At 38.9% G+C, this 26,776-nt stretch overlaps 1 protein-coding gene across 1 annotated transcript; it reads right to left on the bottom strand.

The window, feature by feature from the left end:
* Positions 1–22,702, bottom strand: crabp1a (cellular retinoic acid binding protein 1a). Its single transcript, XM_008294600.1, has 4 exons — positions 22,399–22,702; positions 18,873–19,051; positions 4,731–4,844; positions 1–381 (listed from the first exon to the last, which is right to left on the bottom strand). Exons 1-4 carry the CDS (start codon positions 22,466–22,468, stop codon positions 331–333), a joined length of 414 nt encoding a protein of 137 aa, XP_008292822.1. The 5' UTR covers positions 22,469–22,702; the 3' UTR covers positions 1–330.
* Between the last annotated feature and the right edge of the window lie 4,074 nt (positions 22,703–26,776).

The following is a 26,776-nucleotide window of genomic DNA, read 5'->3' as shown; positions in this document are numbered from 1 at the left end:
AACCAGTTGTACCATTTTTTTTTATTGTTTCCTCTCATCGTACATGAACACTCAATTGATGCAACTGATGACTAAATCCTATGTAAACGGCTGACACCAGGGTTGTAGATATGGACACTGAGATATCCAGCTACTGTACTGCAGACACAATACTCACTACAAATGACCAGATTACAGAGACACTGCTATTGTTCATGGAGACTATGCATATTGATGCTGAGAGATTACACAGAATACTTTGCAAATGTGTTAGCATGTTAGCATGACGGAGTGTTGCCAGGTTTAAACGATCCCGGGTTTCTGCCTCGTCCTGACGAAGGCTGCAGAGCTTCACTCCCGGACGTAAATTCGCGTGCACACTACGTCATCTGCCCCGAAAGTCTGGAGGAGAAAAAAAAAAAAACGATAATTTCAGCCATCTGTTTTTCACATTAAAGCTGTGCACTGTTTTATTTCAACAAACAGTGTGGGCCTCAGGGTGCTTTCAAAGTCCTTCAGTGTCTTTGAGACTGTGTCCACTATTACAAACACCAGAATCAGAAGATGCCAAGGTGGACAACTGTGGACGCCTTCTTTTTTTCTTCTCCAACTACTTCTGTCACATTTTGAGTGTAGAGCCAACTGGACAATTAATGCAACTGTCTGAATGCATATGCATGTATCATCTTCTGGGCTAAACCCATCAAGACAACAAAGACAAATACGAACAATGTGAACATTTTTGCCTTCAAACAGTCATAGACATGTAGTACAAACTAGTTTGCTTCGACATTCATACATGTCAACCCCTTTAAATGATCACCTATGTCACCCACTAAAAAAAAAGCTCCATAAAGCATCTATTGAAAATCTGTATAATCTATAAGTGGCAGCAAAATGTGTTAGATATGGACAGTTTATTGAAAAATCTGCAAAAAGCCACGTTCAACTGCATCATAATACCAGCAAAAAGCCAACTTTTTCTCAGTTTCTTCAACTGACTGTTGAGATTATACATGACCACAAAATTTTTTCAGTTTTTTGTAATTTCATATGAGAATTTTATGCATTTATTATCACTGTTTTCTCTGCAACTGCTTTGAAGTTGCTCCTCTGGAAATAGCTGATGTCACAGCTCTGCACCAGTCAGGACTCAGTCAAATCTGTGCCTAAAACCACTGCTTATTTACTATGTAGTGCACACAATGTTAAAATGATGTATGTAAAGGTGTCCACTATATCTACATAATGCCCTCAAAAGTTCCTCTACCAATTTAGAAATGAGTCTACATGGCAGGAGGCATTAGTGATGTGATGTTGAAAACTCTGTCGGTAGTTGGCAGGTTGTTTAGTCAACTTTTCAATGTGATTTGACTGACAAATGAGAATTACAATGCATGTGCTCATAGTTGTGGTGCAACAGATAAACAGCAACAGTCAGAATCATAATAAGAGTTTTACTTTGATTGTTGCATTTTTACTCATTATTGTTTAATGTGACAGGGAAATACTTTCAAGAGCTTTGGGAATCCAGTTTGTTCAGATCCCTTTTCGTATTTTTGTATTTAATTTTGAAACAGCCTGTGTTGTATAAGGAGGTGATCGGCGGGCGTCCTTTTCAAACTAAGATTTTGGCAAGTTCACAAAGAGGAAAACTGAAGCTCAAAACTTAAGGAAATCTCATCAAGCAATGATTTATGGGTCAAATTTATACTCCTCCATCTAGGTCATATCACAGATTGTTGATGATGAAACTCAAAGAAACTTCTTAATGACTGATTTATGCACGGGCTCCACTCCAGACTTCTGATGTGTGATTTTTTTGATTTCATTTCAGGCTGATGTAGTTGGGGGGAAAAAAATCCACATGACTTTGCCCTTCAAGTGTTTTAGTCTAAACCAATTTAACGGATCATGCAAATGGTATGGAAATGTGCCCCAGTTACAGTGTGAACTGCCACATACAATCAGACCATTGCTTTATGATTGCTGGTGCTCCTTTGAGTCTTGAGCTGAAGCTCTGCAGTTTTTGCATTGTCTCTGTGTCTGGGGGCTTTTTTTTGGAAACGCATAGATACAATTCAGATTGAGACAGTGTTTGTTTTGGTTTCTACAGCTGCTGTCCCACAGAGAAGAGGTTTTCTGGATGCAAACATTACTCATGTCTCCTTTTCTCTTGAGATTTTCCAGGATTTTAATAATACTGTATTTATTTAATCGCCATCACAAGCGGAGCCATTTGAAAACGAGTTTCTTAATGTTTTGTATTGTAATAGATGTGCTAGTTTATGAGCAGGTGTTTGAGTTCTGAAACTGTACCGATGTCATCTCCTAACTGCTGTCAAGATATTTTGGCTGATTTAAAGAAGATGTTCATGACATTTCATAATTACACAACAGCTTTAACGAAAACCAACATATGTCACCAGCATTTACCTAAAGTGATGGTGATGATGAAAGTTGCCGTTTGTCTTAAAATTGTTGAGTGTAAATCTGTGAAAATACGGAATTAGAAAGACAATCCACCCCAAAGTTACATGAGTGACATCATAGCTTTCACCACAAGCTCCTCAGAGCTACTGAAGACTGAGATGGACCAGTCCATTACATTCACAAAGCTGTAGCTTTCATCGTCACCAGACTTGTCATGAGTTTACCCCTTTTAATGCTTAATATATGTTGCCAACACCAACATTGTGTGAGATGAGATATGTAATTTACTGAGCAGTTTTACACAAAATAAATAGGACGTTATTGTCTTCACAACAAACTATGACTTTCCTGACTTACAAAATTATCTTCTAAATACATAACATTATATGTGTAATTTAATGCACAGTGTGAACGGGATCAAGAAATGATTTGTCCCTCGCTGTTGACTATTGTACATGCTTTTCTTTTAAAAGGTCCTGAGAAGTGCACCAGAGGGAACGAGTGTAAATCTGCAATGCTGCACAAAGCGAGGACGCTTGCTCACATACCAAAGCTGTAGGTCCCAAATAAGTTGCTTCAAAGTTTTCATGCATTTAGGTAGGTGTAAACATTATTGGTTAAAAAACATTAGCTTAGAAGTTTAGTACATATCATGCAGGGTGTGACTTGGTTTCCACTAGTGTTTTTTTTTTTTTTTTTTGTGCTAAAAGTATTAACACAATGACCTTGGTAGGTAATATGACGGCTAACAGTCAGCTAAACTACTTTTACATTTCAGACTGAAAAATACAGACTGAAACTGATTGTATTCTAAATACATAACCCTGGTATTCTATTGCCCCCCATCGCTGCCAGTATTTAATTCTAACTCTGAACACTGCCAGCAATTACTTTTACCACCATAAAGTGTCTTAGTAAACTAAAAAACATATTTCTAGGAGACAGGGTTTGGAATTCCACTCATGGGGGCTTTAAGTAAATGTTGATTTCACTTTTTTCCACACCGCCAGTGTCGATCTGCTCTGACACCACAACGAGAACAGCTGTCTCTGGTGAATGATGACAAGATTTAAGGTTGTTATGGCAACAAATGCAAGTTGCATGCACTGAGAACCAATTTCCTACTGCGTGCACATCTGTAAACTCTACGATGCAATGGACAATGCAGGTTTTGCTGAGCAGAAAATATTCAGAATTAGGGCTCCAAGAGCTACATTGGTCTGTGTGATGGTTCTCTGATGGTCTGTGTTGTGTAGCAGCAGAATGGTGATTGTTCAGTGGCGTGCAGGGAGAACTGAGGTGAGAAGAGCAGAGAAACACAGAGACTCAGCCGCTGTCACAGCTCGGCCACTTCAGTCTCCATCAGTGTACGAATGCTTCAGCTCCTTCATGGCAACAAGGTCAAAGTGTCATCAGAGGGGCAGCTGCTACAACACATTCTGCTTTTATCACCCCAAAACACCAGAGAATACTTCATTTGCCTTCTCAGCTTGTCAGTCTGAACACTGAGGAGCTTCCAGTGAAATGCTGTTGCGATTTAAGCATTGATTAAAGTTGTTTCTTTTCTTCTTATCGGTGCTTGTTTATGTCCTGTAATATAAAGCTACGCAAACATCCTGTGATGACTTTTCTAGTATCTAAACCTCCTATATTGTTGTTGCAAGCTTTTGCCCCTTTGGACACTCATCTTATAAAAAGTGGAAGAACAACAGAGCAGAGCGTGGGAGCGTTGAACGTTGAGAGGAGAAAGCTGTCGAGTCCCTGAGAACTGTTGGTCCGGTGCGTTGGTCTTAGACTGCTCCCCTGCATATTGTTGGAGGGGCTTTAGACCCATTGACTCCTGCCCATATTAATCTGGCTAAATACAGGGGTATTACTGCAATGTCAGCGCAGCAGCTCCTCTTGTTCTTTCACATCTCTCCACGGGGTGCATGAAAGCTCGACTCCTTGGGAAACAGCCTCTCTCATTTCCTTTACGGATGAATCTCCAGGGTGACTTCATACACTCGCTGCCTTGTTTCATTAACCATTTCTCAAACCGAGTACACTAGCTGCTGGAAAATCCCATCTTAATGCATCCGATGTCTTCCAGGTCTCCATGAGAACCAACCATGAAACAGACAAACCATGCTGATTAGCTGCCCATCAGATTACACTCTGTGTGCTTAGATTAATGTTTCTCGAGGAGCATTTTTACCTTTTTTTTTTCTTCTCGCTACTGAACTTCAGGGCTTTTGTGTTTGTAGAGCTTTTTGTGTTTTCGCAGTAATCTATTAAGAGGCTTTCAGTGAGAAGATGATTCATTGGTGTGCGCTCACCAGTGTGAGCTCATCTCCGTTCAGCTCTCGGGTCCAGTAGGTTTTGGGGCCGTCGCCGTCCACCAGGGTCTGCTGACAGTGAATCTTGTTCTCTGACTCCCAGGTGGCGAGACTCTGCAGGAGGAACGACAACAAGGTGGGAAGGTCAGTATGACGATCTGTGAGATATATCTTCAAGTAACACTTTCACAGGATGATTTTTCTTTCTTTAACTGACACAATCACACACACACAAGTACGGTTGTTTCAGGATGTGCAATGAGCTCACTCCGACTTGCTGATCTATTGTTTCAAATTTGACTCATTACTGAAACTGAAACTCATTACAGAAACTTGATCATAACTGCCTCACTGGTCTGGGGGGTCAGAGGTGGGTTTTGCTGCAGATGTAACCACACCCAACAATGATGTCACAGCGTACTGACATCCTGAAGTACACATCCATATCACTGCAGGATGGTCTGACGTTAAATAACTGGAGCTCAGCAAAAGACAATGTTAAATTTCACTTCATGTAGTCTGACTCACCGAATGTACAATTCAGGTAAAGGCTGCTAATGCATTTATTTATCAAATTTTCTAACTTGAGACTATTAAACAGATTTTGAGATAACATTGATCCTAATCTTACAACTACATGGCCAATTTCTAGCCTGAAACTTCTTTTAGCGGCTGGTTTTGATGAATAGTTTAAAAAAAAAATGACAAAACCACACGCCCAGGAAAAAACAAAAGTACACACACACTATAAAAAAAGACACATAACTTTTGTTTTTTAAAAACTCTAAAAAAAATTCTCTCTCTCATTATTCTGGCATTTAGCAAATAGAAATAATTTTGGGAATCCTAACTGACCTAAAACAGCAAAAGTTCAGTCACATTTAATGTCAGACAATGAGAAAAAAAAAGGTTATATGTCTTTTTATACAATTTATGTAAACTTATGGTTTCAACTGTATGTCCAAATCTCTGCGGACGTCATGCCCCTGTATTTATATTTTGTGCACTTTTGCTCTGGGGTTATTTTCCACAGTTCAGCCATTCTAGTTCCAATTACACACAATGATATTTTTGGACAAACGTTTGCTTTTTACTCATTAGTTCCAGTTTTGATGTGATGAACTTGAAATTCCTGCACAGAGTTCTGACCTCAACCACGTCCAACACCTTCAAACTGGAACATCCTCTTTGTCACCCAACATCTATACCCTGCCTCACTGATGCGTGCGGCTCGATTGGAGCAATAATCCCTGCACATCTTATAGAACTCCTTTCCAGAACAGTAGAGGTAGTCATACCTGCAGCTACATTCATGCCATTTTTTCAAGAAAGAATCACATCACACAGGGTTGAAGGGTTTAAGTCCTCACATACAGCCTTAGCGAAAAAAAAACTAAATCATCCATGGCCAGACCTTAATGACTAAAGAATGTAATGTTATAATTCTGCCGGACTCTTTCGCTGACTAAAAGTCAACTAAAATCCTCTTAGCATTTTGGCTGGTCAGGGTCTCCATCAGCTAATTCACTTCAATTATATCTAAAATGACCCTAACAGGATTACTCAGACTTTAACTTCAGGATTAATCACTCCCGAAGTAAGTGACACAAATTGCCCATCAGAGCGTAAAGAATTCATAAAAGATCAGCACCAAGGTGACCCTGTGGTGCTAATTTGTGCTAATGGAGAGGAGTTATCATTTTGGTCAACAAAAGTGGTTCTGTGTATGTATTCAACATTTTGGAAATACACTTCTTGTGAGAGTTAGATGAGCACATCACTGTCAGCAAAACAGCTAGTCTAGCTTTGGCTGCTTAGAAATGTAACTTGTGAGCTGATATGTACAATATGGAAAGTTGTGTACACCAAGTGTTCAATGTTCAAGTGATAACATTGGGCATTGGTAGTGAGACTACTGCTCTTAGGCTAAGGCCGTTATTCTTGCCTTCTATAAGCTAGTGAGGCTTACCCTTTAGCAAGCCACAAGCTGGTAATGTATATCCACATTTTTCTCAGATATTGTAAAATTAGGAAGAAAAACTATGTACAGCTAAGACTAGAACATATTGACACAACATCCACTGAAAAAAAGAATTTCAATGAGTGCATCACAACTGAGCTTTAAGCAAATTTCCACTTCAGAGGTCATGAATACCACAAGATATGGGTGATCACATGTCCTTACTTCATGAACACAGTAAACACAACTCCATTTCAAAGCAACATCTGTTTAATGGTATTGAATTCCAACTAGCAGTTAATCTAAAGCTCAGTGATTAAAATGTTATATTTTGTTTCATATGAATACAAGAGTTAAGACATATGAATTAGATGTTGCAGTTGGGTAGAACAGAGCTTAGCAGTTTTTCTTTGAGCCTGTTGGCTGATAATTACTGGATGGATGAGCACTGATCTTCTTCGCTATCTCAAGAAAGTAAATAAGAGAATTTCCCAAAGCGCTAAACTTGGTTTATCGCTAAAGTCTTCCATGTATTCCGTATTTGTCACATTTTCTCTTTTCATGTTGCTGTCTGAGTCTCATTATGGGTTCCCACATGGCTGAATTTTGTTTTTTCTCAATACAACCAGCTGCATCTTCCTTTTCAACACAGCATCTTAATCTAGTGATCCCACTCCAAAGCCTGGAACTGATCATCCAGCATTTTAAATCCAACTAAATAAAAAGCTGGGCAGCCTTAACATGACAACCCATAATGGGTTTCCCATTATTTTCTAACGTTGTAGCTTTGTAGTGTTGCTTCCAGACAGTTTGATAATTTGAACTGTTTTGTACTAAAAACCGCTCAGTTTTTGGGTGCAGCAGCCTCGGTTTCTCAGAGGCAAATGTTAATCACCATATCAAAGGTAGGCTAAGGGAAACCATCATGGATCCCTGCGGGCTGCCATCCACAGACTTTGGCAAGCTGAAAAACAGCAGGGCTTTTCTGCAGCTTTTCCTTAGAATTTTTTTTTTTTTTTTTTTTTTACATCTCTTTGTAGTCATTTTATATCTCATATAAGTTTATTTGATCTCTACTCATTTTAGGACTAATTTAAGTTTTGTGTTTAGTTTTTAAAAAAGCATATTTTCATTACATTCTGGTTAAGTTCTCTTTNTTTTTTTTTTTTTTTTTTTTCTGAGTAAAGCCAGAACACAGAGTCAATTAGCTACGGCTTCATTTTAGCACCAGCATCAGTCTCAGTCTCTGACTTAGATGGATTTTCTCAGTCACAGACCAATTCTCACACATAGTTTTCTCATCCAAAGAGATTGTGTACACACCTTTAAGACCAAGATAAATTCATCCTGTGTCCACAGCGTTTGTCTACCATGTCCTGTTTATTCGCTAGCTTTTTCCTTCACAGAAACATCTACTGCTCTTGGTTTTGGTTGACTCTCTCACTGCTTATCCGATGCAAACAGTGTGTCGAAAGCAGGAGAACATCTCATTTCCTGTCCGGCTTTAGAAGTTTTTATGTTGGATTTTACAGCGTGTCTTTCAGAGCCCAAAATAACACAGTCACTCTGCTTTTGGACTCATCTTTTCCCACAGTTTGATCACATTATCTCAGTGTTTACACATCTCTTTTCCCGGTAGCTTTAAAATGTGAAGCAACATTTTTCATGTAACTTTTAAAATCAGTTCATTTTTTGAGAAAAATGCCACATGTAAATGTTTGGGACAGTGCAGAAGAGCAACTTTAACTGATAGCCACTTTAAACTGAGAGCCAGAAAAAGATCAGTAAAAAATGTCAATTTTTTCATTGACCAGTAAGAGTGGTCATTCCACTCATCTATTATAAAGAGAAGGCTTTTCTAGGCCATATTTTTCTGTTATTCCTTAATAATTTTATGAGATACTAATAATACAGCATACATTTCTACACATTAAAGGGGAAAATAAAGAAGAAAAAACATTCCAAAAACATTTTCTAGAAAATTAGTATTTAAGAAAACAACCTCCATTTTAACCTGTTTATATTTTTAACCTGTTTATATTTATGACTTCATTAGTTGTTTATCATCAAAAATACACTTTTTCACAAATAATATAATCTAATCTGTGGCCAAATGTATATTACATATATATTTTTTTGCATGTTCAGCCATTATATGCTGCATGAGAGAATAATTTAAATGACTTTACAGTCCACCTCAGCTCCACTCCTGCTCCATCTCTTTGCTCATTTTTGGATTAGCTGGGAGTTATGAGGCTCTACTGAGAGCCAGAGCAACAACACTGAGCTTCACAGCTGTTCTTCAGGACATCATCTACAGTTCACCCATCTTTCTTATCATTTAAAAACTGGGATTTTTAAATAGTATAAAATCATTAATGTCCTTCCTGAAGATTGTTTCTGACCTCACAGTTGCAATGTCCATATTTTCCTAAAATGTGCAAAGACCCAAATAGAGACAAAGAACTAGAACAATCTCAATCCCACAGACATTTATACATGTTGGGAAGTCAAAATTCAGCCTCTAAACAGTATTGTTTGAGTTACATAAAAGGGTGGTCTTTTGAGAAAGGATCTAATTTTTTTTTTTTTACTTATCTGATCATATTTTGCAGCCTTCAGTGGATTTCAAATAAGACCCAGACTTTGACAAGCCAAACGTCACAGTAAAGAAATGAGTCCATGGTGAAGTCAAGGGGTAACTGACTCCAGTGTAGATAGGCATGTGCAATTGCTCAATTAGCGCATCTGTTTTTGTTTTATTGTCATTGCTGTTATTCTATTTTTATTTATTTGTTTATTTATTTTTTACTTCAGATCCTGTATGAATCATCTATGAAAAACTTTCCACTGGGACAGTTAAGTCTATTGTATGTTAAGTAGAAGTAGCTGTTTCAGTGATCCTCATAAGTACATGTTGTTTTTCATAGACTGTTGAAATAAATGCTGTGCAGGACTAATAAATGTGATGCCATGACTTTTATTCTCCAATATACCTGCTAAATTGCCTTTAATCTTTAACAGATCGTCATAAATCAATGTGAGGAGCACAAAGAATGACAAAGATTCTTGCAGCCCTGAACCCAATATTTTGCCCCCAGTGTTTATTAGATGCTGTCCAGGAGAATCGCTCTTGCCAAGACACTCAAATTTTTGATTTGGCTGCTGTTTGCCGCAGGCCTGTTCCTGCCTCTTGGTGCTAAATGACACCCTGTCAAAAGCAAAGAAATTACACTTGAATCTGAGCCCCGCTGTTCTGAAAATACATCCCCATCCTCATCCATTTACCCCGAGCCTCTACAAGGCTGCTGACACTCACCAAAACAAAACAGATGAAAATTACCTTCATCAACACAATCAGCTGTAAATTGTAACAATACATCATTCAAGACTGTTTATTGGATGCTATGTTTGCTTCTCCATGCTTCTCCATGTTGCCCCATAGCTGAAAGTCTGTCGCTATAGCAACCAGATAAGTTAAAAGACTCAATTTGTCTAAGTCTTTTTGCACATGACTGAACAGTCTTGCTGTACTTGGGAAATTGAAACTGATGTGTTCAGACAGACGCTGTTTTATTTCTTCAAACTTACATTTCATGAAAGCCTCGACCTTGACTGCACAAGACACAAAACCTCATGTTTGTCTTAGAGATTTATCCACTTTGGATCAAACACCTTCATCCATCAGAGCAGGTACGAAATCACATCGTTATGACTTTTACTCTGCGGTAAACCCTGTCTGCTCTCAGTTTCTTATCACCTCTGCGACCGACAGGAAACGCCTTATTACTTTCCCCTTTTGGAAGTGAATGGAGGCTGTCTGATCCCACTGCACTCGCACAGATTAACTGGAGCTTTTTAACCTTGTGGCGGTGTTAATCAGCCTTCTGCTCCTCGCCAGGCACAGATCAGCATGTAATCCCTTTAACTACGGGTGCAGCCGACCCCGGCCAAAGCCCACTTAGGCCTCCTCTGCCAACTTGGTCCACCTGAGAGTCCGCCAACACCCCTCCACCCGGACTCCTGCAGGTTCAGCTCCAGTCTGGTGTGTGATCACCACACAAGCTTGTTGCCGACAACCACAACCTGTTATCCTGAAGTCTGCAGCACTTAACAGTCAAAAACTATGAAAGCAGATTATCAATTATGTGGTTAACTGTAAGGTTAAAATATGATTCACGGCTGTCATATTAAACTATTTACATCCATGGCAGTATAGGGAATGTGTCCAGAATGTAACTGGTTATATAAACTTGTGGGTATACCCCAAAAGTCTCTGACCCAAGTATGGACTGAAAGGATGAGGACGAAAGCTAGGAGAATCTTGGCGGATAGCGCCTATCCTCTTTTTAACAGGTTTGAACTTCTGAACCTGAACTGCTATTTTACTGTTACTGTTTTTCTATTTTTTTGTTCTATTGTAGGCTACCTGAACTATGTAGCTATTGCTGTGTATGCATGTCATGCTGATCTTCTGTGTTGATGAGCCGAAGATAATTTTCCACCTTGGTGGACAAGGAAGTTCTATTCTATTCTATTCTATTCTATTCTATTCTATTCTATTCTATTCTATTCTATTCTATTCTATTCTATTATTTTCTCTTCTATTATTTTCTATCTGTACCCAATCTTCCACAAACACTGCAGCTTGAGCACACTGGCTCATCTACGAATGCTCAGACACTGTGAAGTGACTCAAAACTACACAATAGCAAATAATTCAGCCATACAAGAATAATGATACTGAAATTCTCACTTTGCAAGTTGTCAAGTCATTGATATGCTGCACTTTCAAGATGGAAATGCTTAGTCATGGTATAGACTGCTTTTTTTTTGCCTATCATGTGTCTTCCATCATATACAGTATAAACACCAAATTGATGTGTCAACAAAGTAAGAAACAAACAAACTTGATTTTAACTGGAGAGAGTCTTTAAAAACATCCCTGCACGTGGTGATAATCTCTACATTCTAATGTATTTTTAGCCTGTTCTTCTTCCAACAGGTAATAATATATATAATATTTCTTTGCATATCTTCAGTTAGTGGCTCAAGAGTGCCATTTGGTGTCCTCCTCTGATTCTGCTGCTGTCTTGCAACTCTTGCCACGTTTAGGCCTTCTTTTAGTCTGGTCCTCAGCAGCAAAAAATGCGATCAGTTAGAAATCCAAAATGTTAAACAACAATACTCCACCCAACAGAGACTGGCTGACAGATTTTTTTCACTGATATCAGTAAATCTGGAAGTGCTGGAAGAACAGCGTGTCCCTCTTCACATTATAAAAGCTACTTACAATCCTAAAACTACACCTTTCACCCCTCTCACTTTGAATGAAAACTGAAAACCACTTAAGTCTCCTCTTTAAATTTAAATTTGATGTGCTGCAGCAGAGAAAAAGCATAGAAACACATTCAGCATCACGCACTGTATCATCAAGAAAAAACATTTTTGTAGCGGACGCTGTGATGCTGATGCTCAAATCCAAACAAACGGATGTGACAAATGTGTGATGACAACTCTACTGGCTGGCCTCATAGCAGAGAGACTTCACGTGGCGAAAAGCCACACTGAGAGCAGTCTAGCCCTGCCCAGTACCCAGCATGCCCCAGGGCTCAGACAGAAGGAGCCACGCCGTCTCCTGGGACCCAAAATAGGTCATGTCTGCTCGCCCTGACTGCAACAAGTAGTTCTAAACCATAAAACAAAAAATAAAGGCAACAAACCAGTATTTTAAATTTTAGCTGGTGAGTGTTGTTAAATTCTGTTAAATTTTGTAATAGACAGAAAAACACAGATCAGTCTCCTCATGAAGTCTGTGCTGTAAATCCCCACAAGAGCATTGTGGTTTGGGGAGAAAACATATTTCCATTTTCTCAGGCTTTTGGCTCAATTATGTGAAGTAAATGTAGTGCATGCATGTAATTACACATTTTTCCCTCTTCATGTGCAATATTTCTTCTCCACAAGTATGAATATCACTATGTCCTGTTGCCCAGGAATTTTTCAGGATGATAAATGTTTTGTTATACACTTTAGAATAGATCCAGATGACTGTCTACCCTTTGGAAAGAGAAACTGTAGTTTAACATATTAAAGGATGTTTGTGTGGTCAGAACGGCAGCACTGAGGCTCTGACAGATGCAACGTTTTATTCCTACTGAAACCTGGACCATCCAGTTCGAACTACCAAAACACTTGCTGTAATACAAAATAAACAAAATGTCATACACATACAGTGTAACAACATACATTACACCAAAAACATATCAAATGGCAATACAATTACTATTATCCTGTAGTGGCGTTCCTGTTGTAGTTTTTAATTGTTGCTTAAATTCTCAGATGTCTTAAGCTGGGTCTAATTTTTTTTTTTTAAATGTCCCCAGACCACCACAATTTAAATCAATTTAAACAACATTGTGGAAACATATCACTTCAAGATTGATCGGCAGGTCTTACTAACACCTTTAAAATACTTTAATTATTCACAGATTGTTCATCTCCTTTGATGCTTAGAGAGAACACCAAAAAAGCAAGAAACAAACATTTTCAATACTGACTAGCTTGAAAACACAAGGTACTATAATTCCATCCTTGACGTCATTATTTTACAGAACTACAGAAATATAAAATAAGGCTCTTCTAAAAGATACTATAGTCCATCAAAGATAAAAGTATGTTCTCTATAGTCTGTGGTTGATGTGCAATGACTGAAATCTATGTATTAAAATGTTAAAGGAAAGAATTTTTACACTCATGTTTTCCCTTGTTTTTTTGAATAGATGTACACTGATGAGCCACAACATAAAAACCACCAGACCTTAATGACCTGCTGATTTTTGGACTCCACGTTTTCTACCATAAATAATGTTTATTATGTATGACTACGGAGATATTCCTTTTTCAGTTAATCAGTATCATCTCTCTTTTAACCTAAAAACTGGTGGAAAAAAACATCACAATGATCGAATGATGTTTTAAGATACAACGATATTATCGCTAAAAAGGGGCAAAAAAAAAGGTCTTAGATGTTCCGAGCAAATATCACCCAGTTTTCAACTAGAGATTGACGTTGAAATCCCAGTTGGTGCCCATGGGATCCTTTAAGTCTTGGAAGCTGCGAGATGAGGCCTCTATGGATTGACCTTGTTTTTCCAGCACATCTCACTGAGACTCAGTCAGATTGAGATTTGGGTCAACACCTTGAACTCTGTCATGTTCCTCAAACCTTTCCTAAAGAGTTTTTTTGCAGTGTGGCAGGGAGTGTTATCCTGCTGAAAAGCCATGAAGGGCTGTACGTGGTCTGCAATGTTCAGACAGGTGCTACGTGTCAAAGTCACAACCACATGAATGCAGGTTTCCTAACAGGACATGGTTACACTGCCTCCACTGTCTTGCCTTCTTTGCAAAGTGCATCCTGCTGCAATCTCTGTCCCAGATGCACAGCAATGTACAAGAAAACGTGACTCATCAGACCAGGCCACCTTCTCCCATTGCTGCATGGTCAAGCCCTACAGCTCAAATACCTTGGTGCCTTCAGAAGCATGGTCACCCATCTGCAGCAAAGTGTGGTGCACTGTGTTCATCTTTCCATCATAGCAGCATGAAAGTCAGGTTGTGCAACAGTAGCTCTTCTGTGGAATCAGACCACACAGACCAGCCTTCACTCCTCCTCATCAATTAGCCTTGCATGCCATGAGCCTGCTGCTGGTCCTTCTTCGGACCACTTTTGGTGGATGCTAACCACTACATACCAGCAACACCACACAACACCTCCAGAGATGACTCAGTTGTTTAGTCATCACAAGTTGGTCCTTGTCAAAGTCTCTCTTATCCATATACTTCCCCTTTTTCCTGCTTCCAACATATCAACTTCAAAAACTTCGTGTTCACTTGCTGCATAATACAGTTGAAACCAGAAATTTACATACACTGTATAAAAAGACATAACACCTTTTTATTTCTCACTGTCTGACATTAAATCAGACTAAACTTTTTCTGTTTTAGGTCAGTTAGGATTACCAAAAACATTTATATTGACTAAATGCCAGAATAATGAGAGAGAAAAATTTCAAGTTCTGTACCAACATGAGCTGAAAGACTACTCAGAGAAGAAGAAGCCATTTCTTTCTTTTAGGAGACATGTCCTGTGGTCTGATGAAACTAAAACTGAACTGTTTGGCCATAATGACCATCGTTACATTTGGAAGGAAAAGGGGAAGCTTGCAAGCCTGAGAACACCATCCCAACTGTGAAGCATGGGGGTGGCAGCATCATGTTGTTGGGGTGTTTTGCTCTCAAGACATCAGCCAGGAAGTTAAGGCTTGGGCATAAATGACTCTTCCAAATGGACAATGACCCTAAGCATACTGCCAAATTAGGTACAAAGTGGCTTCAGGACAACAAAGTCAAGGTTTTGGAGTGGCCATCACAACGCCCTGATCTCAATCCTGTAGAAAATATGTGGGCAGAGCTGGAAAGGTGTGTGGAGCAAGGCAGCTAACAAACCTGACTCCGTTACACCAGTTCTTCAGGAGGAATGGGCCAGAATACCAGCAAGCTATTGTGAGAATCTTGTGGAAGGAAACCCAAAACATTTGACCCAAGTCTTACAAGCTACCAAATACTCAGGAAATGTATGTAAACTTTGACTTTGGAGAAAGTAATTAAAAAATTCTCTAAAAAAATCTCCCGCTCATTATTGTGGCATTTATCAAATAGAAATCATTTTGGTAATCCTAACTGACCTAAAACAGGAAAAGTTTAGTCACATTCAATGTCAGAGAAAAAACAACATGTGTCTTTTTACACAGTGCATGTAAACTTCTGGTTTCAACTGTATATCCCAGCCGTGCAGGTGCCACTGTAATGAGATAACTCATGTTTTTCACTTCACCTGTCAGCAGTTTTAATGTTGCGTCTGATCAGTTTTTAAGACTTGCAGCTATATAGATCAACATTAATGCTGGTTTGAACATATGACACAGAGGTTTTCTAAATTTTTCAAAAACAAGAGTCATCTCATCCCTACAACCCCAAATTTATGCAGCGGTTACAGAAGCGTGACGAGCCATACTGTCAGCAACTCCCTATCTTATGTTGTTACGTAAGCTTCCTCTGCAGCGCTGCAACACACTCTGCATACAGGTGGGTGAATATACCGCAGCACAGCTCTCACTTCTTCCCAACTTTTTTTTTTTGCTCTTGGAAATTATATGCACTTGTGGAAGGCAGCATGACAAGTTACTGCAAGATGTTGAATCCCCACCAGCTGCAGGATTTCTGCCACATGGCTTCATATTCGTGATGACAGGAAGCAAAAAGAGACTATTTGCTTATAAAATACTCAACAATGATTACAAATCTGGCTTTTGCTTTACAGTTGATGTAGAATTCAATTCAATCGATAATAATACACATTAGGGGGAAAAAAGCAATCGTAGTTTAGGTTGTTAGATCCATAGTTCGCATGCAAATTACTAAGTTTGGACTTTGAATGCTGTAACTGTGAAATGTCTCAATATTCCATGCAGAGAAGCTCTTTTACCATCACCTTGCACTGTAATCTGTCAATTGACAGCATATTTATGTAACTCCTGCATGTTCTTTTGTTATATTTGTGCATCTATGTTGGAGGACAACAATAGACAAATGATGACTTGTTGAGAAAATGGACACGGCTGGTATTTATCCACTGTGTTCTTACTAACAGTAAACAAGATGACTCTTATCTCCTGCTCAGCTTCTGGTTGCTAAGCAGAGGATGATAAACAGATTCCAGTCTCTGGATGGTGCATTTATCTAATTTAGATGTTTCTCAGCATTGGAGCGCAGTACAACAGCCCTGATTCCCTCATTACCAGAAATACACAGCACACACTGTCTATCAGATGCAAATGCTTCAAGATCCATTTCTTCCTTCTTTTTTTACACAAACTTTAATGATTTGTAAATGATATGTACTCTGATTCCTTGCATGAGAGCAACAACTATAAAGAAGTCCCCAACTTACAGTGCATTAGCATTCTCCCTGTAACATCAGAATGATAGATATTATGAATGTCCTTTATTATTTAAGAAAATGAATGATGATGAACAAGTTAAGTCTAATGAGATGTTTTTATATTTTTACATAAATTAGAAATATGAGTGGAGGTCAGCTTTGGGGAGGCGATCAGAACTTGGCTTCACATGGATGTTATCAGGTTTGACAATCGATCCGCCTCATCCGCTTTATCTAGTAGAACAGCCTGCAGATTTATTACATATGTAGTTGATGTAACAGTCTCATATCAGGAGAAAACAGTTTACTCTTATTACAAGGAACAGAACACAGCTGTCATTTCAGGGTTTGTGCGCTTTTTCTGTTGTATATTTGTGAGTCGCCTTCGCCCTAAGTCGGCTGGGATAGGCTCCAGCCCCCCGCGACCCTCGTGAGGATTAAGCGGTGTATAGATAATGGATGGATGGATATTTGTGAGTCTTTGTATATTTGTGTATATTAAAATAAACCCACACACGCACGCACGCACACACACACACACACACAGGTATATATATGTGTGTGTGTGTGCCTGTGTAGGTGCTCTGACTGTGTATGAGGATGAGATGAGAGAATCCCCCCTCAGGGCGTGAAGAGCTTCAGAGAGAAACTTTCATCCCTCAGAACTCAAGCTGCTCTTAATCTGTCTGCTCAGACGTGAGCATGATACCAATTGATGAGACTGTGAAGAGGTATTAATTTTTCATTGAATCTCCAGAAACAATACCACGAAGAAAACCTCAAGGACCTTGAATACACAAACCAACAGCTGGATGAACAAATCCAAGCACACAGTCCATTCAGTGAGATAAATACAGATATTCCTGCAGTTTAGAAGCAGATTTATTTACTTTAACATGTGTGTGCATGTGATTCTTTGACAGAAAATCCTATATAGCTCTAACTCAAAATCTGTCAAACAATATACTCCTGTGTTTATATTTCATGATGCTACGTCAAGTTGGGAAAAAAAAACAAAAAAAAACAAGGAATAAGAAAACCTGTGCCGCAGGGAATCTGAGATTTTCACTGTTTCTCTTCCTCGCTACACCTGTCCATCAGTGTCCACACACATACTGACTTGTTTTTACCACATAAACTGTTAACTATTCTATAAATCCTACATTCCTCAACCTCAGTCTGAATCCTGATCTTGTTCAAAAGTCTTAACCAAAACTTTAACAGTTAAATATACACTTTGTCGCCAGTTTGGAGGTTAATATGAACAGATCTAATGCCTACACACACTAACACAGAGTTTTATTGAAAGAGTCCCCAGCCAAGACTGAACCAAGGACTCACTGCTCCTTGTGGTTTGCACCCTCCCCATTGAGCTATCCCAATCTTATCCTAATTTAAGCCGCTAACATGCCCAAAACTCCAAGTTTTCACACTCAAGTTTATACTTTCACAAGCCTCCCTCCTCACATGGACGATGAATCCCCACAATCCCATTAATGAAGCTTATGCAAACTCAGGCAAAACTGTAACATAAACCATCTGCATATGCACAATGCAGCAGGCAGATCGTGTCATGTTTGAATAAAGAGAAAAGACTGTGCTGAACATTTTAAAAAGTTAAAAGAGGGTTAGTGCACTATTTACTGGGGTGAAATGTTCACTTGGTTGAGGGTTGAATATAAACATTTCAATAATATTAAATGATTATACCAGTGGTTTTGCATGCTTTAGGACATTTACTACTAAATCACAAGTAGCTGTTTTGCAGACAGTGGTCTTGCATTTTAGAAACGTGGTTGTTTTTTCTCTCTGCCAAAGTATAACAAGTATTAAAGTATAAAAATGAATTTCATGTTTGTATTTAACAACCAAAAAAGCCAAAAATGCTCCAGGCAAAACATCTAAGAGGGAAAATACTGTCATTATAGTTGTAAAATAATGCAGTGTACACTTTTTAAGTTACTCTGTAACTTCCACAAAAGCTGCTCTTTAAAAATCCAAACTAAGCAAAAATGTTAATTCTGCATTAGTTGCTGTTGAAGATCTACAACTGGCCAACATGAAGGCATGCTTTTATCTTCCATTCTCTGCATCTCTCTGCAATTCATTCTCCCATATGAGCTCCAGTTTGCTATATTTTACATATCCAATATAACAAAAACTCTCTCTGCAGTTCTACCTTGCACTTTCGTCCATCCACCGTCTCCTCATCAAACTCTTCACCGATGTGGAAGTTGATCTCGGTGGTGCGAACGGTGGTGGATGTTTTGATGTAGAACTGCTCTCCATTCTGACGGATCTCCACATGAGGGTTGGAGGCCGCCGCCCCGGCCACCTTCCTCAGCATGGCGTTCACTCCTGGACAGATACAATCGGGGTCAGTCCAACCATTTTAACCATAAATTATTATTAATTAAAATGATTTTTCACTGCTTCATTGTATGAAACATTATTGTGTCTGTTTTAAGGTGGCTGATCGTTACACACATGTTGATTTTTCAGGCATGTCGCCAATTTTTAAGCTTGTTTTGTGACTGAAAATGAGGCGGACAAATATTACTGTTGTTACAATAATAGGAGGAATATGTATCAGGACATTTATTTCTTTATGATCATTTATCCACTATGTAATATATGCTTTTGACCGAGGCCAATAAGAGTCGAAGATTTCTTAATACCTCACAAAATAAGCTGTAACCACAAAAGACGCATGTAGGAAAAAAAATAGAAAAATAGGGTGAAGGTTGAGCTCTGCTACCTACTGATAGTTGGAGACGTTTAAGGAGGAAAAGTGTGGAAATTACTATTTTGATTAGTAGTTTAACAAAATAACATGTGTATGTGGCAGAGAAATGGAGACACAAACTGGCACAAAACAGAGAAATAGATAATCAGTTTTGTGCTGGTGCTGACATTTGCAGTGAAACAGCTCCCACTATACAGTCGACCCCACCCAGATTTATCCAGACCTCTCGAGGCTCTCATGCCAGCTTCTATCAGCTCAGGACCTTAAATATAGTGAGACATGCTGACTGAATGTCTCCACGTTCTGCTGAGTGTGTGTGTGTGTGTGTGTGTGTGTGTGTTTAAGCATCCACACAAGCTTAAATTTTAACCAAGAATGACAGAGATGTGTTTGTTTTAGAGAAAAAAAAACACAATAAATGTTCCGTGGTTGTGACGGACAACCTCAACTATTTCTTAAAACTGGAAGAAATCTGTGGAATTTTGGCACCAAGGTCTGTGTGAGGGTTCGTTCAGCTGTGTCCGGAAGGGGGAAAAAAAATATTCTTGAGGATGTCAGGGCTTGTCAGGGCTGGCTCCCTCTGTTTGTCTGATGGTTGCATGAGCGGTGATCGTGCACGTGGCACAGCCCAGGCTTGTGGCAAATGTTTGGCCTGCCTGGTTTGACTCTGCAAGGCCATCTGGTTGAATGTCCTGCCAAAGGTCTGCATCTTTTATCTCGCTGGCCCTCTCCTACCAACAGGCAGTTTCTAGAAAGCCCACAACTTTAACAAGATCAAGTGTTTTCCAAAAAAAACAGCAAGAAATCAGCTCTGATTAGTTCGGAGAGATCATCCGGTCCCTAAAACCGCTGTGGTCCTACTTGGTTGACACCCAGAATATAAGACATATTAATGTGAGAGCTTACTCGACCCCACCCATGATCTGAGGAATCACGCCATGTGTTTTTATAGCATTAAATATGCATGAGCTTCAGTCAACCAAGCAGTCTGTCCCCATTCCTGAAAAGAACACATTTTTTTCAGAATTTAAATTGCATTTCAGGTTTAGATAGAAGCTGTTTTGTAGCATCATCTTATAATCTTCTAGACCACCAGTGTCACAAACAGACTGAGCCAGAGCAGCACATTGTCTAGAAACTGAAAACAAGGTGGAATCAGTAAGAATCGTTTCCTGAAATGCCACTAAACAAGTGTCTACAGTGTTTTTTGGATGCTGATATAAGGTTTGTACAGATCCTGATGCTGAAAAATACACTTTAACCTGTATTTGTTTTGCATTTCAAGACCAGAGTTTACTAAAGATGTGCAGCACTTGTACAGTCTGTGATGAGATGCAGACACACATGCCTGCTCTCAATTAGCAAACTGTGAATCTGATCAGTTCGTACACGTCTGTTCACTCAGCGTGATCCTCTGCACTCTGGATATAAGACTCCCCTCCTACACTAGGGGAACCTCCGAGATAATTATAAAGATGTTGATGGAAAGTGGCGGCCCTGCAGCACTGGAATCCATGTTAGCTGCCTTTCTCAGCTCTCTTATTGACCAGGCCCTTATGGAAGAGCTAACGGGTGATTTTCTCCAGCAGATGTGTTTAATGTGTTTGTGAACGGATGAGGTGCTAAACTTGGAGAGTGACCGATTTCCCCTTAGAGACCAGATCAGAGGAGCCGTAGCCTTGTGAAGTTCAAAAACCAAACAGGGAAGAGGAGAGCTCTTGACAGGTGTTTGGTGAGCTTTCTTTGATGAATCAAAATCAGTCAGAACCACGTCATAACTGTTATTGGACGATTTCATACTGGCTTCAATAGTCATTCTGTTTTTGAATGGCCTTTGTGGGCATCCATGTTATTAGAGAGCACAGTAGGTCAAATTCTATAAAAACCCAAACCAACAATATACCAAACAGTGTAAATCTTTAAACCAAGGCTTTGTGATTCTTTCTGAAGATAGCAGAGCACTGTAGTCTTCAAGCTGAGCAAACAGTGTATTAGTTGATGACTACTTTGAGCAGCAGAAAAACGCACTTTCACAGGAACAGAAAAGTGCATTTTTGACTGAAACTAAACTACAACGCCCAGTGCAAAGAGGAGGTATGTCGCTAATGTGACTGTTGGACAGAGTAAAAATCTTTGGCTATTTGATAGAAGCATGAATTCATGGTTCATTCATCTATGATCCTTGATTTTTTTAAGGATACACTGCAACCAACTAGCTGAAGTGTTTCTAGTACAAAACTATCCCCTTTTAAAACCTAACCTGTCCAGTTTGTGCAAACATTTGTGTCTAAAAAGTTCCCATTGTAATCCAGTTTGGTGCCAACACTTCCTGAAGAGTTGCTGAAGCTCACAGCGAGACTTCTCCCTGAAGATTTCTGCATTATATTCTAAAGACACCCAGCCTCTTGCAGAGCCCTGTCTGTTTCAGCGGTCCCAGCGTGACGAAACGCCGCAACACAATTGAATGACCCAGTTAAACTGGTCTAAATCTAAACCATCACAACCATCAGTTGAGACTAAGGAGGGTGAAAAAGAATGAAAAAAGTCAGGAGACAAGAGAACAACACTGGGCTCCAGAGACCTCCCCTGGCATTGCTAATGCATGCCCTACTTAAATGCTTAACATGAATAATGTTGTGCCGCTCCCCCTCCTCTCTCTCCTCTCTTCATGTAACAATACCACGTCTGTTTAGGCTGGAATTTAGCATCCACTGTTTCTTATCTCCTGGAAAGCGGAGGGATTTCCCTTCAGCAGCATCTCCCCAATCTGCCTCCTGTTCCCAGGGAGCTTCTCCGAACAATATGATGTTGTTGGAAGTCAGGCATGCCATTCCCAAAGAACAAGAAAAGCCTTTTTTCTCTATGGACATGATGGATAGTCAACCTCATGCAGGGATGTAGCTCTGGCTATGGAGGAGAGTGAGGAGAGGGAGAAAAAGAGGCGAGGGAAAGGGCTTACCCAGGGCTTTGAGAAGTTCATCAAAATTCTCACTCCTCTTCATCTTCCAGGTGCCAGCAAAGTTAGGCATGTCTGCTGAGGCTGAGTGCTGCAGGAAGAACCTGTTCCACGCTCTGGTGTCTCTCTTTGACTCTTTCTCACCCTCCTCCTCCTTCACTGTGCTCCTGTCTCCTCTGCTCTGGGCTCAGTGTCTCGTTCACACTGTTACACCCAAGTGTTTCTTTTATTTTTTTATTCTCACAGTCGGACGCTCGCACAAACACACACACTTTCTCTCTGCCGCTTCTTCGTCTGTGTGTCTCAGGGAGCTGGCTGTAATCTTGTCTTTAGCTCCTTTATAGCGACTGTCTTTAATGGGAGGCAGAGGTCCCTCCCCCTGAAAGCTCTGTCCCATTAATACAGTAGAGCGAGACTGATGTGTCTGCTCTCTCTGGGGATCAGAGAGACTAAATTCACTCTTTTAGAGTGTATTTATAGAGCACTGGTTTGTTCACAACTCCATTATGAAGAATCTTAATTTGGAGGTTGGCTTTCATGATCATGGACATCTTTCGGAGAGCTGAAACAAAAAAGACTGAAATGGATAAAACAGGAAAGGAAAGGAGCTGCTCAGGTCACAGGCTTTATTTCTCAGAAAAAAAGTTTGAAAACTTTTCTTTTCTGCCACTTTTCTCATTTGAGCCGTCTTTACTCGTACTGTTGGCTAAATACCATAAAACATGCAGCAGATTACAGCATGACTCTGAACAAATTAGCCTGAAACCAATCGTGACCTGCAAACATACATCAAAGAGATGGTTTGTTGCAGCAATAATGATTCATCCGGATGTTTTCTTGTTCTCTCCCTCAGGCTGTAAACACCAATGATGTGTGCATTATGCATTGTATTGTAGTCCATTAATTATGCATTAGTCTGTTTATTATGTAATGTGGAATCAGTGGTATTGTTTAGGATATTTTTCTCTGCTGAGATTTGTAATTGCTTTTGCATTTAACTGACAGCAGCAAGAAGACTTCAGTTTACATGCCCTTCAGCAAGCGATTCAACTATCAGCCTCCTCAGGTCAGGTGTTTGAGCAAAGACTGTGAATATGAATGTGTGTAAAGTGTGGCAAAGTCCAACTGAGTTTTGTGTTTGTCTAACTCAGTACAAAACCTTATTACAGCTTATACAGTAAAAATGACACAACAGAGAGGACCCTATGAAAGTTCTGGGCCATAAGTAGCTTCTGTTTTTACAGCCTCAACTGCGAAAAGCAAAGAATCAATTCTGAAACCACTGTAATTAAATTTTTAGTTTGGTTTAGTTGGTGTTGCTGAGCCCCACCAGTTTAGTCCCTCTTTTTAAGAATAACCAAATTGTTGATTTGACCATGGTGTCCACCTTATACCACATGAGCAGCTACCAAATGCAAATTCAACACTATGAATCATCTCAAACTTTTCATTTCCTAAACTTGTCTTAAAATAATGCGGAAACAGGTCACACCTGGGGCCATGAAGAAAATGTTCAAAAAATTCATTCACCAAATACTTATTTGACTGTAGGAGGCTATAAAAATGAAGAAATAATTCCATCTATTAGGTTTTGAGTTGCATGAAGACAGTTTCATAAGCACTTTATATGTTAGTAAGTAGAACAAAATCAAAGTCAAACACTTTAAGTTCTCCTTTTTTAGGATTTATAATGCTGGTTATATAATAATAAAGACAATTTTATTTGTATATATTAATGTACACGGTTTGCCAACACTTCATATATCATATCATATTTTATATTATTGTAACTGCATTTTTAAATGTTGTCATTGTTCATTTACACACCAGTTTTCATTTATGGGTCGCCCTAATGGAATATATTAATGAACATTCCAACTTTATTAGAATGTGTAATAAACTATGCATTAAATGTTTATATACTTCCAAGCAATGTTACATAGAGTGGGTTGTAAAGTGATGAGGCAATGACACACTCAGTTTTACAACAAAGATCACTGATCCATACATGAGCTATTCCTGCTTTATAATGCAGAGGGTTGAAGGGAGGCTGAAGTCTCTCCCTGCTGACGTTGGGTGAGAGGTGGGTTATTCTGTAGCCATGGGGCAAACACAAAGATGAACACACACCTTCCATATGTGTTGCTTTTTTTGTGGACTGTGTTGTGGAAGCTTGAACATGCAAACTACTGCACCACCTATGATTAAGATATCTTCTGTTGTATAAGTGGTCCTTATATTTCATTCTAATTCCATTGTTTGGTGTTTTAGGGAGATTCTAACCATTTAGTGATTATTTACTGCTTAATTACTATCGATACTTGTACTAGCATCAGCATTTTTACTGAAAAGAAGATAGATTTCATTAAACTGAAAGTCACCAGTCCTGTAAAGCAACATTAAGCTGAAAAGTTTTTATTGAAAACTCTGGCCCCATGTTTAAATCCAGTCGATATCCAAGAAGGTTTTTATTTCTCTATTGTAACTTTAAGTTAGTTCAGGATGAAACACCCGACTCCTGACAGCTAAGAGAAGTGATGTGCTGCTGTGTCTCCAAGGTTTGGCATTTAAAGCAGGGTTTAAGCCTCTTGTGACAGTTTGACTGTGATTTTAAAGGTTTTTACAATAGGACAAAGAAAAATCTCTGCATGAGATTTCAGGATTGAAATGACTGTAAGAATATCTGCTGCAAGATAACTGTAGCTAATATCAGAGCCATTTTGGGACTTTAAAAAATCCCTCTAGTCAAGCTCTTTCTTTCTCTCTCTCTGTCTCTTTCCGTTATAAATAGGACATCTCTCATCTTTCTCGCTCAGGTCCTGAGCTGTCAGGAGAATCATGCTGATGTCCTTTTCTGTGACGCAAGTCCCTGTTACTGCTTAATTTCAAGAGTTATTTAAGACACACTGGCTGTATTTTCTTTCCTCTACTTAAAATGATTCTGTTGAAACTTTATCTTGACAACCATTTTGAGCGTTTGCAGCTCAGACTGTGGCTGCTGCAGCAACTGTCAAAATATTGGAATACTTTTCTGCAGACTCAGATTTCCCTTTGTCTCTGCACCATGGAGGTTTACTTTAAAATGAACAAGCTCTGTGTGCATAAATTCAATATAGATTAAGTGAATTTGAACTGGGATACCAATAACACACTTCATAAAAACACTGGAAATTGTAATTGGCTAAGTAATTGTAGTTCAGTGGTTTAGTCAGTGGAAAAGTTATTGAAATTATTACTACATTAAATTTACTTTTTGCTATTCTAGGACGTAGAATAACAATGGACAGTGTATTTTGCTGCAAGCAGCTGTAATTAGATGAGTTATCATGACACTACAGACAGAAGTTTCAGTGTGTGTGCCAGTGACACAGATTGCAGCTTCTGATTCACAATTATTAGTTATTTATTAGGGGTATTGTATGATGAGATTTTCTTGACTAACTATTCCCCTCACCAGCACCTGCATCTCTTCTCCTGGACACTTTAAAATGTTGGTCACCCAAATCAGCATAAAATAAAATGTGTGAATACAAGTATTTTAAGGGAAACCATTACATACGTAGTTATGTCCATCTTACTGCGCACAGCCTGTGATATTAATGTGGAACAAAGGCTTCTTTTACAAAGAAAATGAGACCTTACTTTATGTAAAGTATGATGTCTCAAATTTCAGATTCATTTTACTCTGAAAATTTTGCAATTCTCAAGCAAAAATCTAAAGACAGCTGGGGTTGAGCTGTTTAAAGATCCTAACAACACTGCTAGTTTTGCTTTGACTGACTGCATATTTCATGTCATCACTTCTTGTTTCCACGCTATGTGATCCTCACACACAGTAAATTGACTTACTTTCCTTTTTTAATTATAGTTTTATTAATTCAAACATGTATTAAATCTCTGTATTATATCTGTCTCAGAAAAACTGGCTCTTAAATGGTTCTTCAGAAGGTTTTCTGGTTCTTCGAAGCACATCACCAATTGAAGAACTTCTTTAAGTACAGGATGTTTTTTTAAGCACTAAAGGTTTTTCAATTTTATTGGTTTGGTGGCATGTCATAGCATAAAATCTGAGCAGCGACTAACAAATATTTGTATTAAACAAATCATTTGGTTTATACAACCTATTAGAATTTCCCAGATCTCAAAATGTCATCTTTCTATATGTTATTCTGTTTGACCAGCAGTCCAGAACCCAAAATATTACATGTGTTAAAATGAGAGAGACCCAGAAATGAAATGAAAAAAAATATATTTTATTTATCCCAGAAGGGAAATTCAATGTGTAAAAAAAAAAATTCAAATGCTACAAGTTTGATTTTTTTTTTCTCCTAAAAATTACTTTGATGCTCTCTTGTTATCAAGATAGAACCGGGTGGGTCAA

Source organism: Stegastes partitus, unplaced genomic scaffold (genome assembly GCF_000690725.1).
Source record: "Stegastes partitus isolate 25-593 unplaced genomic scaffold, Stegastes_partitus-1.0.2 Scaffold21, whole genome shotgun sequence".
NCBI classification, from domain to species: Eukaryota; Metazoa; Chordata; class Actinopteri; family Pomacentridae; genus Stegastes; species Stegastes partitus.
Note: the sequence above shows the minus strand (reverse complement) of the source record. Positions and strands in the feature narration are given on the sequence as shown.